Source organism: the organism of the source record quoted next, unplaced genomic scaffold, assembly GCF_019419815.1.
Source record: "Pyrus x bretschneideri cultivar Hongxiangsu unplaced genomic scaffold, Pyrus_bretschneideri_v1 Contig63, whole genome shotgun sequence".
Lineage (NCBI taxonomy): Eukaryota > Viridiplantae > Streptophyta > Magnoliopsida > Rosales > Rosaceae > Pyrus > Pyrus x bretschneideri.
In genome coordinates, this window is record NW_025999802.1 from 1,218,327 (window position 1) to 1,233,775 (window position 15,449).

Here is a 15,449-nt window from a genome sequence, read left to right on the forward strand (position 1 = left end):
GAATATGAAACACATAAAAGAATTTTTTTTAATTACTTCGGCCGTTTGATTTAAATTTGGATTATTATATATATATTTACCTTTATATTTGATCAAATTATATCTTAACCATTAGATTCAATTAATTTATAAATATAAAACTTAAAAAAAAGGGAGATTATATTCACACACTCTAAATTAATTCCCTCACACCTTTTTAATTTTTTAATATTTTTCTATCAAGTGTTAGTGGTGTGTAGAAACTATTAAAAAATTAAAAGGGTGTGAGAGAAGTAATTTGGGGTGTGTGAATATAATATTTCAAAAAAATATAAATATATGGTGGCCCAGCCCTATTAAACCAGGGGGAATTATGGGCTAAATTTGACCCATAAATGAATTTTGAGTTTTAACTCATATTTGCCCCCAAGGGTTGAAGCAAGTTGGGGTAAATTTAGAACCTAAAATTGAAGTTTTACTCAAAGAGTTGGAATAGGTCCAAGAGATATATTTTTTTTTTTAATTGAACCAAAATTGTGACATCCCACATCGCCCAGGGAAGCGATCCTTAAATGTATATTATCATCCTTACCTAGCACGAGGCCTTTTGGGAGCTCACTGACTTAGGGTTCCGTAGGAACTCCGAAGTTAAGCGAGAGTGAGGCTAGAGCAATCCCATGATGGGTGACCCACTGGGAAGTTACTCGTGAGTTCCCAAAAACAAAACTGTGAGGGAATGGTAAGCCCAAAGCGGACAATATCGTGCTACGGTGGTGGAGTCGGGCCCGGGAAGTGGTTCCGCCCCGGGCCGGGATGTGACAATTTGGTATCAGAGCCTAACCCTGGCCGTAGTGTGCCGACGAGGACGTTGGGCCCCTAAGGGGGGTGGATTGTGACATCCCACATCGCCCAGGGAAGCGATCCTTAAATGTATATTTCCATCCCTACCTAGCACGAGGCCTTTTGGGAGCTCACTGGCTTCGGGTTCCGTAGGAACTCCGAAGTTAAGCAAGAATGGGGCTAGAGCAATCCCTTGATGGGTGACCCACTGGGAAGTTGCTCGTGAGTTCCCAAAAACAAAACCGTGAGGGAATGGTAAGCCCAAAGCGGACAATATCGTGCTACGGTGGTGGAGCGGGCTCGGGGAAGTGATCTGCCCCGGGCGGGGATGTGACAATTGTTGGAAATGTGCCCTAAAACCAATCATATGATGATACTTTATGGACATTTCACATGTTAAACTAATCTAGTTTAATATTAAGGGCAAACATTATTGTTTGAGCCGTCTCATATAAATGTTATATGCTTAAACGATAAGTCCAAGGAATATGTGATTGGAAGAATGCGATCTAAAGAAGTTAGATTCATGAGACCATTCTTTCGTTGACACATCCTAAACGTTCCTGATCATAAGATTGTCAATTGGGCATTGACAGTCCGTTAAGATCAGTAGGTGCTATGTCTTCTCTCAGGGAGAGTGACTAGTCTTGAGTCATTGGTGTGTGTGACATCAAGACAAGTACGTAGGTGCTCAATAGAGAATGAGTTCACTGAACACGATCAACGAAGAGTTCTCATATTCATGTCACATGAGAACTCATGGTTGGGATAATGCAAATTAGTCTTTTGACCTGAGGCATCACAGTTGTCTTGTGGTTAGGTCCTTAATCTTTGATTATGTCAAAGTCACTCCATCAGGAGGGTGTCCACGGCATCGTTGGGGTTAAGCCACTTAGCCATGGAGGCAAGTGAATGCGCAACAAGGGATCTCTAACCTTCAAACTGTTTGAGGGAGAATACTCTATGATATGATTAAGAATCTTTGGCCAAAGTATGAATGAGATTTAGGAATATGTTCCAAATCACATTCAAGGTAATCATATAAGCACAAGACTCACATTGGATAGTAGACATAAATAAACTATCAAACAAACAATGTGGTCAAGAGTATTGTATTAGAGAAAGACCGTATTGCATTTGTAATCCTAAAACTGAATAGGTTCTCCACCTCTTCTGATTAGCTTGGGTAACCATGACATGCTGCTAGGCGTCAACCATGGTTTGTGGAAGCCCTAAAAGTGTATTATCACTAACGGGAGAATTGAAAGTAAGTTTCAATTCACAATCGATTTGAAAGAGTTTGAATCGCCCACTGCCTCGCTAAAAGGAACCTAATGGATCGTACACCGTGTAAGGTAGAGATTGAAGATTCAACGAAGATGAGTAAGAATAATTAAATGGTTTAATTATTTATGGCAAGGATTAATTAATATGTTAATTAATCAAACGAATAAATTCGTTAAAGACCTCGGGATAGTTTTGGACCTTAAGGCCCAATGGGCTTCGAACGTCAAGTCCATTGACTTAAGTTGTATGACAACTTAATGAATAATGATTCAAAAAGGTCCAAATAGCCCAATAAATCCCCTTAGGCCGGCCATTTAGAGGAGGGTAGTGAACTTGGCTTAATTGCAAGTTTGCCACTCCATTGTGAGGTGGTATAAAGACATCTTTATAGCCATTTCATCCTAAGGGTTTTCTTAGGAGTAAAGATGAGAACACAAACCTCCTTTTGCTCTCAAAGAGGCCGGCCACCTTGGAGGGATCATCTAGCAATCAAACTCCTCCAAGGTCACTCATTTCTTCTACAATATGCCTTGGTGTGGAGACTTAGAGGTTCTCAATTTTGGGAACTTGGAGAAACCTTTTCATCCATCCAAATCCATGGATCTAAGATGCAAGGAATGAAGGCCCTCTCTTTGGGTGATTAGCCTTTGCTTATGCAAAGAGGAATCTATAAAGGTATTGATTTCTCAACTCACTTTGTTTTGAGTTGAGTCTTGGTTCACCTATCTACTAGGCTTTGAAGTTCATGGGTTAAGTTTTGTTTTTGAGTGCATATAAACATGATTCCGCCTTTTAATTGTTAATTGCATGTTGTTGATGTTGCTCAAATGAACTTGTTTTTCACAAATCTTCCTTCAAGTGGTATCAAGAGCCTAAGTCTAGTAGTTGGTGAATCCTTTTAGGTTTTGTAGTTCATAGTTTGTGATTTGAATGTTGTAATTGTTACAAGCTTTATTCTTGCTTCTTTGAATGTAAATTTTGTTAGAAAATTTGCCATCTCAAATGTTGTAGATGTAGTTCATATGAGCATGAATTTTGGAGCTAAATTTTGGTGCCATGTTTTTGGGGAAATTCGGCCAAATACAAATAGTGGATTTTTGGGTTCTTGTTTGACTTGTTAAAAGTGTTTTAAAGTGACTTTTGGAACCCCTATATACCCTAGTATGGTTGTATGTTATTTCCCTTAAGTTTGAGTGGTTTTGGGATGTTTTTGGGTGAAGAATGTTCATGGAGCTCTTATGGGTTTTTCATGAATGTTCTTCATTGTTCTTGATATGTTCTTGCCAAGAACAAAAGGTTTGGTGTTTTGGTTCAAAGTTTTGATTTATTTCATAAAGTTTTTGTTTTGAAATATTTCTTATGTTTAAATATATTAGATATTTATTTTTAAAAAATTAAAGAAATTTTAGTGGGTAGGTGTGTAATGATTTATTCCATTTCACACACCCCACTTACAAAAACTTTGAAATTTTTTTTAATACTTTGCTTCAAAACCGGCCACCCTACTCAATTAGGGTCATTGTGGGGCTTTTATGCAATTACATAAAGTTTTGATACTTTTGTGTATTTGTACTTTGACCCAAAAGTTTACGTTTTTACGTAAATGTCCAAAATCACTAAAAGGACAAATTGTTTTGCTCCTTTAATGAAGTTTTAGCTTTTGTGGAAATTTTTGGGTTCTAGTTGTAATTACATGAAGTAGTGGACTTTTGTGTTTTTTACAAAGTGACCCCAAAAGTTTAAGTTTTTGCAAAATGGCCCAAATTAGGTAGAGAACAAAATTGTTTTGTCTCTTTAAATGAGAATTGAATTTTCATTTCATTTAGCTCCATTTAAATCAATTCTATGGATACAAAAACCAAATGAAAATGTTGCATTCAAGTTTAATTAGTTAAAGCATTAATTAATTAAAGAAAGGGTGATTATGAACCTAAGCCTACTATAATTGAGCCATGTGAAAGGCCGTTTCAAATTTGTTTGAACCATGGGAATGTGTAGATTAAATTTTGGTTGTAATTTGATATGATCAATTGTTGTAAAAGAGCATAAGCTCTTCTTTACTTTAAAGTAATTTGATTTGATCAATTGTTGTAAAAGAGCATAAGCTCTTATTTACTTTGAAGTACTCATTTCTTGTTTTATTCGATATGCATGAAATTGGAATAGTTGGGTCCAACGCCCAATAAGACAACACGCCTTAATGTGATTAAACGCGTAACTAAAATCAATCACCATCCCTAGACCGAAATTCAACACTAGGCTCGTGTTGAATCGAATCAAAGGTTCATAGTCATCCTAAGGCCCTAAGGCAACTATATAGTCCATCAATGAATGCAAATCTTATGTTAGTAGTACCATATAGTCTTACTTTAAAAACCGTTTTAAAAGCATAGTGGGAGTATTATATACTACTAAATCAATCAAATGGACCAATAGTTGTAATAGGACCAAAATGTTTTAATTGGATTAAAATGTATATTTATGTGATGAGACCTAAAACCCTCAACCAAACCATTATTAAGTTGATAAGCGAGAGATGCTTTGAATATCTCTTTGTGGCCTTCCACCGTGGTAGGCTCCAATCGTTTGTGACTTGTACACCGGCTTCACCCTATCATGGGGGAGTACAAAGTGCATGCTTACACTCAGGAGGAGTCTATACGCATATGATGAGGTGAGTGTAGGCAACGAGGATGGAAAATATCATATCATTGTGAGGCTATTCTTGAACCCCTTCATGAACTAAGCATGGTGGGAATAACTTAACTAAGTGCAATGGCGCCGATATCATATCATTGTGAGGCAACATTCTCTAGAGGCCAAATAAGATGGGTACTTGCAAGAGATGCAAATGAGTAAGCGTACTCTCTCATTATTATTAATGCTAGCCGATATCGTATCATCGTGAGATGGGCTTGGTAATAGTGAGCCTACCATACCCTACTAAGAGTTTCCTCCAAAACTCTCGAATTCCGATGAGGGATATGGAATTTGCCAAAAATAGTGGGTGGTGCTATTTGATTTAAAGACCCGAATCAAATGGCTTAAAATCAATCAATTTATATTCGTTATGTATTTGTTTACCAATATATTTGCAAACGCTATCCAAAACTTGACAAAGAAAAGCCGAATGCTTTAATTTCCGGACTTAGTTCTACAATCCCATAGATTGTCTTTAATGGCTTGTAGATGTAACTAAGTAGTCTCATCCTCACAATCTTCCTATTGATAATGTATCATTGGAAGAATATGTTAGATAAGTCTAACATGAGAAGAACAACTCTTGAAAGTTTGTAATTATGTTTAGAACATAATGGTTGGTTGACAAAAATAGTCCATCAATATGGACTTATGATGATTTTGAATCATTGAGTGTTGAAGTGTTAAACCACTTAACGAGACGGAAATTAGGCAAGGACTTCACCTTTGTGTCCCTATCCTAATGGTTCACTAAGTTTATTGTAAACTATATATAGTGAACAATAACCACACACTCTCCAAATTGTTTGATGTGTATAACACAATTGAAATAAGTTTCAAGAGAGATAGTGGGAGTTTAGGGACCATGACTATTGTAGTCAAAGGAGAAGTCAAATGAAGAAGGCAAAATAACTCCAAGGGAACAAACTTTCTTTATGAAATGATGAACATTGGAAGGGGTATTTGCAAGAAATGTCTTGCAAGTGTCAAGAACACACCTTTCGAAGGTGTTGTAATATGTTCTTGAAATAGTTCAAAACAGTTGGTTCTTCTACTTGAATGCTTGATTCCGTATTAGTAACTATGTTTTACATTTGTTGTAAAAGTGTGCTAATAAAAGGTAGAAGATTAATGAGAGAAGAGAAAGTACTTCACATTCGGAAAGTGAATAAAATATAGATCTCTGCGAAAGCGGATTGTACTTACTTCCTCATATGAATTACCAAAGAAATTGGAAAATACTAAAGATTGTCTTTACATTCCAATTTTAAGGAACTTAAATCCGTCACTATAGTAGAGATGGATAAATGTTTTGTTTGACAAAACATTGTTCTTTATTAATCAATAATTAGATTATTGTAATTTAAATTGGTTGTCTCTATAGTAGAGATGATGTGGTAGTTTAACTGTTTAGAATACGATGATGCTTAAAACCCAAAAGGTTGCAAGGTAGTGACTAATCCCAACTGAGTTGTGATACCTCTAAAACATAAGTTACGAGTTGGTCATAGATGGATGCTTTGGATCGTTAGATCCGGATCCAATACCTTCTTGTTAAAATTGTATAGAGGCGAAATGTTCGAATCATTATTCTTTTGGAAAGAAGAAAGAATCACAAAGTTGTTGAGGTTAATTCACTTAGATGTTAGTGGCACTTGTCCACAACATAATACTACTCATGTTGTATGACATTCACCGAAGATCACTCTCGGTTGGAATATAGTTTATTTTGAATAAACACAAGTTCGAATACTTTGCAAAAGGTTTCAAAGAATTCAAGAAATGTAAGTAGATGAGTAAGACGTCTAAAGTATTTACCTCCTTAGATTTGATCCAAGGAAAAAGTAACACTTTAGATTAATTTCCTTGAAAAATATCAAGGAAAGTAGCATCGTAAGATAATGAATTTCTCCATTAGGAGAAGAATGAACATGAATAAGATTTAGTTCGTTGGACATTATCAATTACCCATATATATATGATATATACTTCTAAGACAACCTAGTTCCTATACCACAAGCTCCAAGGTAGTCCAGAAGGATTTATAAACCGTCTCAGTTGAATGGTTTGAACTTTATGACTATGTCATAGAGTTGCACCTCTTAATTCGAAAGAAATAAGAATGAAAATCTTTATGACTACATTGAGTGTATATACGATATATACTTAAGGAAATGCTAAAGTACCATTTGACCCGGAATAATGAAACCTTCACAGCTAATTGGTAGCTTAAGGTGACTACACTCAAAGAGAATGGTTGACTTTGAAGAAACTATCTTTGACGTAGTCTTGATTTCAATTAATTCGAAGATTGCTAGCTACAACTAAATGGTGATTTAATGTTTGGACATAATATGGGTTTCCGAAACCATTATTAAGATAGTCTTGATAATATATGTCTAAAACTATAAATCACAAGACAGGTTAGTTGTAGAGATCCATCCATCATGGATCTTAGCAAGCTAGTGGGAGCTATAAGCGTCTTATGAGAAAAGATCAATTGTTTGATTTCTCATAAAGATGTAAATGAATATTTTGTTTACTAGGTTTACAAAAGATTAGTGGGAGTTACTCGTATTCCTAAATTTAAATATATATATATATATATATATATATATATGATATATATTAATTTTTGGAAATGAAAAGAGTACTTCTTCGTTAAAGTTATTCTATAACAATAGAATGTATATGAGAGATATAGTCTATATAATGGAATGGAAATCTATAATGATATATTTCAAGATATAATTGGATTATATCAATCCCTAAAATAGACAAGAGATGCTAGGAAGTTTCTCATTTGATGATAAACTTAAATTAGAATGACAATTCTAGTAAGACTAGGAAGTTGTTCTTCTCAAAGGGAATGTACCCTTTGACTCCCAAAGAAATAATGCGTAAATAGAATCCTTTATGCATAAGCAGAAAGGTGATTTATGTATTTCATATTGTATGAAAAACATTGATATAAGATGTACCTAGAAAGGTACAAGACAATATCAGTGCAAGCCCAGGATCAGAACCATGGCAACTGTCAAGTGAATCCTTAAGTATTTGAGAAATACTAAAGGATATATTACTCAATAATTGAGAAAGAATTAGAGTAACGTAATGGAAGCGTAAATGTATTAGATTATGAATCTAATCCATCATTGGATATTTCTTCATTATGAATGAAGAGATAAACAAATATCTCTTTATTATGACTAAAAGGATATTTGGATGGAAACATTAAAGTAATGACTTTAGTGTGTTCCATTATGAATGCAAAATATATTGCCATATAGAAGTTTACAACAATGTTGTTTGGATGGGAAAGTTCATTTATGAACTCTCTATTCGGTTCCAACCAGAAAGTGTATGACACTAATGGGGCGATAGCTCAAGCCAGGGAATCAAGGTTTCATCAAGGTCCGAACTCAAATGAGAGACTGAACCACATGATTGAGAATCATGTATAATGGTGACGTCGTTATTCTCAAGGTTGCTTCTATGGATAACATATAGATATCCATTGTCTAGGCCTACTACTCAGCCATTTATGAAATGACTACAGAAGAGGTATCATCACTGATGACTAAGCTGATTGGCTCTAGTGCAAGTGGGAGATTGTTGGAAATGTGCCCTAAAACCAATCATATGATGATACTTTATGGACATTTCACATGTTAAACTAATCTAGTTTAATATTAAGGGCAAACATTATTGTTTGAGCCGTCTCATATAAATGTTATATGCTTAAACGATAAGTCCAAGGAATATGTGATTGGAAGAATGCGATCTAAAGAAGTTAGATTCATGAGACCATTCTTTCGTTGACACATCCTAAACGTTCCTGATCATAGGATTGTCAATTGGGCATTGACAGTCCGTTAAGATCAGTACGTGCTATGTCTTCTCTCAGGGAGAGTGACTAGTCTCGAGTCATTGGTGTGTGTGACATCAAGACAAGTACGTAGGTGCTCAATAGAGAATGAGTTCACTGAACACGATCAACGAAGAGTTCTCATATTCATGTCACATGAGAACTCATGGTTGGGATAATGCAAATTAGTCTTTTGACCTGAGGCATCACAGTTGTCTTGTGGTTAGGTCCTTAATCTTTGATTATGTCAAAGTAACTCCATCAGGAGGGTGTCCACGGCATCGTTGGGGTTAAGCCACTTAGCCATGGAGGCAAGTGAATGCGCAACAAGGGATCTCTAACCTTCAAACTGTTTGAGGGAGAATACTCTATGATATGATTAAGAATCTTTGGCCAAAGTATGAATGAGATTTAGGAATGTGTTCCAAATCACATTCAAGGTAATCATATAAGCACAAGACTCACATTGGATAGTAGACATGAATAAACTATCAAACCAAACAATGTGGTCAAGAGTATTGTATTAGAGAAAGACCGTATTGCATTTGTAATCCTAAAACTGAATAGGTTCTCCACCTCTTCTGATTAGCTTGGGTAACCATGACATGCTGCTAGGCGTCAACCATGGTTTGTGGAAGCCCTAAAAGTGTATTATCACTAACGGGAGAATTGAAAGTAAGTTTCAATTCACAATCGATTTGAAAGAGTTTGAATCGCCCACTGCCTCGTTAAAAGGAACCTAATGGATCGTACACCGTGTAAGGTAGAGATTGAAGATTCAACGAAGATGAGTAAGAATAATTAAATGGTTTAATTATTTATGGCAAGGATTAATTAATATGTTAATTAATCAAACGAATAAGTTCGTTAAAGACCTCGGGATAGTTTTGGACCTTAAGGCCCAATGGGCTTCGAACGTCAAGTCCATTGACTTAAGTTGTATGACAACTTAATGAATAATGATTCAAAAAGGCCCAAAAGCCCAATAAATCCCCTTAGGCCGGCCATTTAGAGGAGGGTAGTGAACTTGGCTTAATTGCAAGTTTGCCACTCCATTGTGAGGTGGTATAAAGACATCTTTATAGCCATTTCATCCTAAGGGTTTTCTTAGGAGTAAAGATGAGAACACAAACCTCCCTTTGCTCTCAAAGAGGCTGGCCACCTTGGAGGGATCATCTAGCAATCAAACTCCTCCAAGGTCACTCATTTCTTCTACAATATGCCTTGGTGTGGAGACTTAGAGGTTCTCAATTTTGAGAACTTGGAGAAACCTTTTCATCCATCCAAATCCATGGATCTAAGATGCAAGGAATGAAGACCCTCTCTTTGGGTGATTAGCCTTTGCTTATGCAAAGAGGAATCTACAAAGGTATTGATTTCTCAACTCACTTTGTTTTGAGTTGAGTCTTGGTTCACCTATCTACTAGGCTTTGAAGTTCATGGGTTAAGTTTTGTTTTTGAGTGCATATAAACATGATTCCGCCTTTTAATTGTTAATTGCATGTTGTTGATGTTGCTCAAATGAACTTGTTTTTCACAAATCTTCCTTCAACAATTTGGTATCAGAGCCTAACCCTGGTCGTGGTGTGCCGACGAGGACGTCGGGCCCCTAAGGGGGGGTGGATTGTGACATCCCATATCACCCAGGGGAGTGATCCTTAAATGTATATTCTCATCTCTACCTAGCATGAGGCCTTTTGGGAGCTCACTGGCTTTGGGTTCCGTAGGAACTCGGAAGTTAAGCGAGAAAGGGGCTAGAGCAATCCCATGATGGGTGACCCACTGGGAAGTTGCTCGTGAGTTCCCAAAAACAAAACCGTGAGGGAATGGTAAGCCCAAAGCGGACAATATTGTGCTACGGTGGTGGAGCGGGTCCGGGAAGTGATCCGCCCCGGGCGAGGATGTGACAAAAATACCTTTTATATCCAACTCAAAATTAATTAGGTTCAATCCACGGGGTATTGTTGTGTTTATTAAATAAAGGAATCAAAATGATTTATGGGCTCCACGTAATTCCATTTCCTTATTTTGGATGAATTATATTTTCGAAAATGAGCTAGTATTATGATTATGAAAAAAAACTCGCAAAAAATCTGAGGGCATGGCCAACAAGTAAGGCCTTGTTTGAAAGTGTTTTTAAATAAAATATTTTTGGGTTCTAAAAGCTCTACAAGAAGCACAAGTTATGTGTTTTTTCCAAAATTTACTTACATTTTTACTAAGAATTGGTTACAAAAATATTTTTACTACAAACACTTTTAGCTATTTTAAAAATACATCCAAACGAGCTTTAAGAATCCTACCTTAGGTTTTGAGCGTGAGAATCCCTAGGTTTCAATTCTGAGCTTCAGCCTTTGTGGATCTGGTAAGGGCTTTCATCCAATCCTGAAGGATGACAGTAAGTCATCATGCCCTTTATGTCATGGGCGCCACACATGCTACTACAATGATCGGGAGAAAGGGTTGAGATCTTGTACCAGTGCGCGACTTGGTTGATTTGTTTAGGCATATACGAGCTTAGTGTAGTTTTATGATTACCTTAATTTCAAGATGTTTTATAATGTTGTTCACAATGTAATTTACTGTGAGAAATTTTTAGTATGATGAAAATACAATTTTATACACTAAATATCATAATATAAATGATTAAAAAATATTTTTCTTTAAATATCCAACTATTTATATTAGACACTTAGAAGTATTACTTTATTCCAGCACATCGAAGAATCTTTCTTTTGATGTAGTCTCTTGTTTAGTTCCATCGGAAAGAAAGCCTCTTTGCACAAAAAATGACAATCTAAAATCCAACGTGTCTCGTGGGGCTACCCATTTTACTGAATAATACATAAATATTCGCACAGAAAAAGACAAAAACACGAAATAAAAAAAGAACTGAAACACTGTCCGGATTAAGACCGTTGCATCCAGCTGTACCAAGCCACGTCAGCACAAGTGGTCTACTCGTGGACCGCGAACTCAGACTAAACATTAAACCTACCTAAGCCCTCTGATTCGAGAGGCCCAACATCAGTGGTAGCCTAGGCTTTTCTGCACTTAATAGTTACTATGCACCTGCATGTAAATCTCAGCCGTCCGATCTCTGACACACCCACACACTCTGCGATCCTCTGGCTTCTGCATTTACAATTTCACCCCCTTCTCTCTCCTTTCTCTGTCTCATCAGCTTCCACAAACCTCAAAAGGAGCTCCTTTTCTCTCTTTATTTGCTCTCTATTCCCTTCTTCTATTCTTGCCCCTTTGGTTTCTTGGGGATTTATTTAAATTAGAAATTCTTTCTGGGCTGTGTCTTCTGTGGGGGGGTTTCATTTTTATGGTTTTGGAGGGCAGAGAGGAAGGATTCCATGACTACTCTGCTATTCTTCTTCCTGTTGGCTGTCTCTGCAGTTTCTGCTGGTGAAGGTAAGCTTTTATGCCTTTCTGTACTTGTGTATATATTTTTATATATACATATGTGTGTGTATTCCTCGTATGTTTAAGCCACTCTCTAAAATCTTAAGCTTTCAATTCTTAATAATCCTTTTTTTTTTTTTAATGATTACAATCTAATTTTTGGATGTCTGCATTGTGTTCTACGAGTTCCTATGTGACAGAGACCCTTCCCTTCTTCTTAAAGTTACGTTCTTTTGGTGTTTTGATGCGTTTCCGATGTGGGTTTTTGCCTCCTTTTTTCTGGGTCTTCTTTAAATATGTTCAAATGAATAGTTGTTTTCTAATAAATCTGCAAAGTCAGTGAGTTTATTGTGACTGATTTGTATATAATAGGTTTAGATAACATTCTTTGCAACTGTTCTGGTCAACAAAATTTAAATTTGCAATAGTCTAGAGTGGTCTTCACTGTTTGACTTTGGTCAACAAAAGTTAAGTTCCAATAGTTTACGAGTCCTTTGATTTGATTTGAAGTTTCAATTTTTGCCGCACTTTGAGTCTTTGACCAAAAAAAAAGAAGACAGGTTCTTCCGAAAGATGCAGTCTTTCAAAAGGGAGAGAGAGAGAGAGAGAGAGAGAGAGAGAGAGAGAGAGAGTGGGTGCCTTTAGCTGATTGAGAGATGCAACAAGAATGCCGCGTTTTTGTTGGTTGAGAGATCCAACTTGTTATGCAAGTCATTCGGAGCTATTTACCATTTAGGCTGATTGTTTCTATACTGGGAGGTAAGCTGTCACTTTTCCCTGATTGTTTCCTACAGCTTCAAACCACATGGCATATGTAATATGTGCCGACGACAATATTAGCATAGCTGAGATTCGTATGATTCTTAAGACTGTTGGGATGTTTCTCCCGTGCCACCTTTATTGAATTCCCGTCACAGCTGTTTAGTTGTATCATGGATTCACGATGCTTGTCTATGAAGAAAGAGAACATGGTGGAGCGGTAGCTTGGGCCCATTATCTGGTCTCTAGACAGGAGATTAGAGGATTGCCTCCGGCATGTTTCATGTTTGGTCATGAGGGTCTAATTGGATCAGTACAAACTAATTAGAGTTGTTCCTTAAAAAGTAAATTAAGCTGACAATGTCAAGATGGTTTTTCTGGATATCCATAAATTCGAAACATGTCAGATTTATGAGTTATACTACCCGTTCTACATGCATGATGAAGTGTTTTCAGAATACAAGATATTCCGTTTCACAGGACAATTTTGTTGTCTAATCCTGCATTCTTTGTTGATGTTTTGCAGATGCCTTCATCGGTGTAAACCTCGGTACAGATCTTTCTGACATGCCGAGCCCAACTCAGGTGGTGGCACTTCTTAAAGCTCAAAATATTCGACATATCAGACTCTATGATGCTGACAGAACCATGCTCCTCGCTCTTGCAAACACAGGCATCCAAGTGACGGTTTCTGTTCCTAATGACCAGCTCCTTGGGATTGGCCAGTCCAATGCCACTGCTGCTAACTGGGTTGCTCGCAATGTGATAGCCCATGTCCCTGCCACCAACATCACTGCTATAGCTGTTGGATCGGAAGTCTTTAGTGCCCTCCCAAATGCTGCTCCAGTCCTAGTTTCTGCCCTGAAGTTCATTCACTCTGCACTTGTTGCGTCTAACCTTGACCGCCAAATTAGAGTCTCTACTCCACACTCTTCCTCCATTATTCTCGACTCCTTTCCACCATCTCAAGCCTTCTTCAATCGCTCATGGGACCCGGTCATGGTTCCCCTGCTCAAGTTCTTGCAGTCTACAGATTCATATCTCATGCTCAATGTCTACCCGTATTATGATTACATGCAATCAAACGGTGTAATCCCCTTGGACTATGCACTTTTCCGCCCTCTCCCTCCAAACAAGGAAGCCGTGGATGCTAATACACTGCTTCATTATACTAATGTCTTCGAGGCTATTGTTGATGCAGCCTATTTTGCAATGTCCTATCTAAACATCACTAATATCCCCATTGTAGTGACCGAGTCAGGCTGGCCCTCAAAGGGTGACTCAGCGGAGCCAGATGCCACACTTGACAATGCCAACACTTACAACAGTAACCTAATTAGGCACGTGCTTAACAACACGGGGACTCCCAAGCATCCTGGGATTGCTGTTAGCACTTATATTTATGAGCTCTACAATGAGGATTTGAGACCTGGGTCTATCTCTGAAAAGAATTGGGGACTTTTTAATGCTGATGGAGTGCCAGTTTATACCTTGCACTTAACAGGTGCTGGAACTGTGTTGGCAAATGACACAACGAACCAAACCTTTTGTGTTGTGAAGGAAGGTGCTGATAAAAAGATGCTACAAGCAGCCTTGGATTGGGCATGTGGACCAGGGAAAGTTGATTGCTCACCTTTGCTGCAGGGTCAACCATGTTATGAACCAGATAATGTGCTCACACACGCATCATATGCTTTCAATGCATATTTTCAGCTGATGGCCAAGTCACCTGGAACATGTGACTTCAAAGGGGTGGCTACCGTTACTACCACAGATCCAAGTATGGCATCATGACATGTTTATTTGCATCATAGTTTCGATTACTACAGACTAGCTTATGAGCTTTGATCAAACTTTAGTAGTGAAGACTGTAATCAAGAAGAAAATTTTCTGTTTATTGCACCGCCAGTGTGTTATATTCTGCACTTTTGTTCGTGAAAATCTTGCTTTGTTACTGATATATTTTATTGCCAATTCTTGCAGGTCACGGCACTTGTATATTTCCAGGAAGGTAAAAGTTTAAACTCTCTCATCTTATTACGAATATATTTTAACTTCCAAGAGACTACCAGATATAATCTAACCTTTTGTTCCTTTTTGGTGAATGTAGTGGCGGGAGAAATAGCACTTTCGTCAACAGCACATCACTGGCTCCTTCTTCAAATTCCACAGCTTCTGGGTGCCTTTCACTATTTTTCTACAGTGGTGGTTCCTTCACAAGCTCTGTGATCATCGGTTTCTTAGTTCTGAGTGCAGTTCTCTTGTAGAACGCGGTGAATTTGTATTTCCTGCAAAACTCTTTTGATAGACGAATATTTTTTAGAGACTCAGTTTGGCACCCGTTGGGAAACTTGCAGCAAGACCCAATTTTGTACCCTCCCAGGAGGAGTTAGGGGGTGGCAAGCTTTGATTTGAACATATAGGCAGAAGCAAGTAGTGGTTGAAAGGTGAGTACTTGTTCATTGGAATTTGTAGAAACAAATTGGAAGGGGGATCATTTAGGATTATTTTGGTGTACCTATGTTGTTTGCATAAATCTCGTTTTTGCTGACAGTTTTATTCTTTTGTTCCGGACTTTGATCCGTCCATTTATATTCAGCGTGAT

General features: G+C 37.4%; 1 protein-coding gene across 2 annotated transcripts; it reads left to right on the forward strand.

Moving 5' to 3' along the window:
- Positions 1-11,841: 11,841 nt before the first annotated feature.
- On the forward strand, positions 11,842-15,397 carry LOC125471922 (glucan endo-1,3-beta-glucosidase 3-like). 2 transcript variants are annotated; one of them, XM_048572899.1, is made up of 5 exons: positions 11,842-12,094; positions 13,371-14,624; positions 14,828-14,855; positions 14,955-15,096; positions 15,168-15,397. In XM_048572899.1, the coding sequence occupies exons 1-5, from the start codon at positions 12,037-12,039 to the stop codon at positions 15,252-15,254; spliced, it is 1,569 nt and encodes a 522-aa protein (XP_048428856.1). In that variant the 5' UTR covers positions 11,842-12,036; the 3' UTR covers positions 15,255-15,397. The 2 variants fall into 2 exon arrangements, with proteins under 2 accessions (XP_048428856.1, XP_048428855.1); XM_048572898.1 differs by having other exon boundaries at positions 11,845-12,094; positions 14,955-15,397.
- The last annotated feature ends 52 nt before the right edge of the window (positions 15,398-15,449 follow it).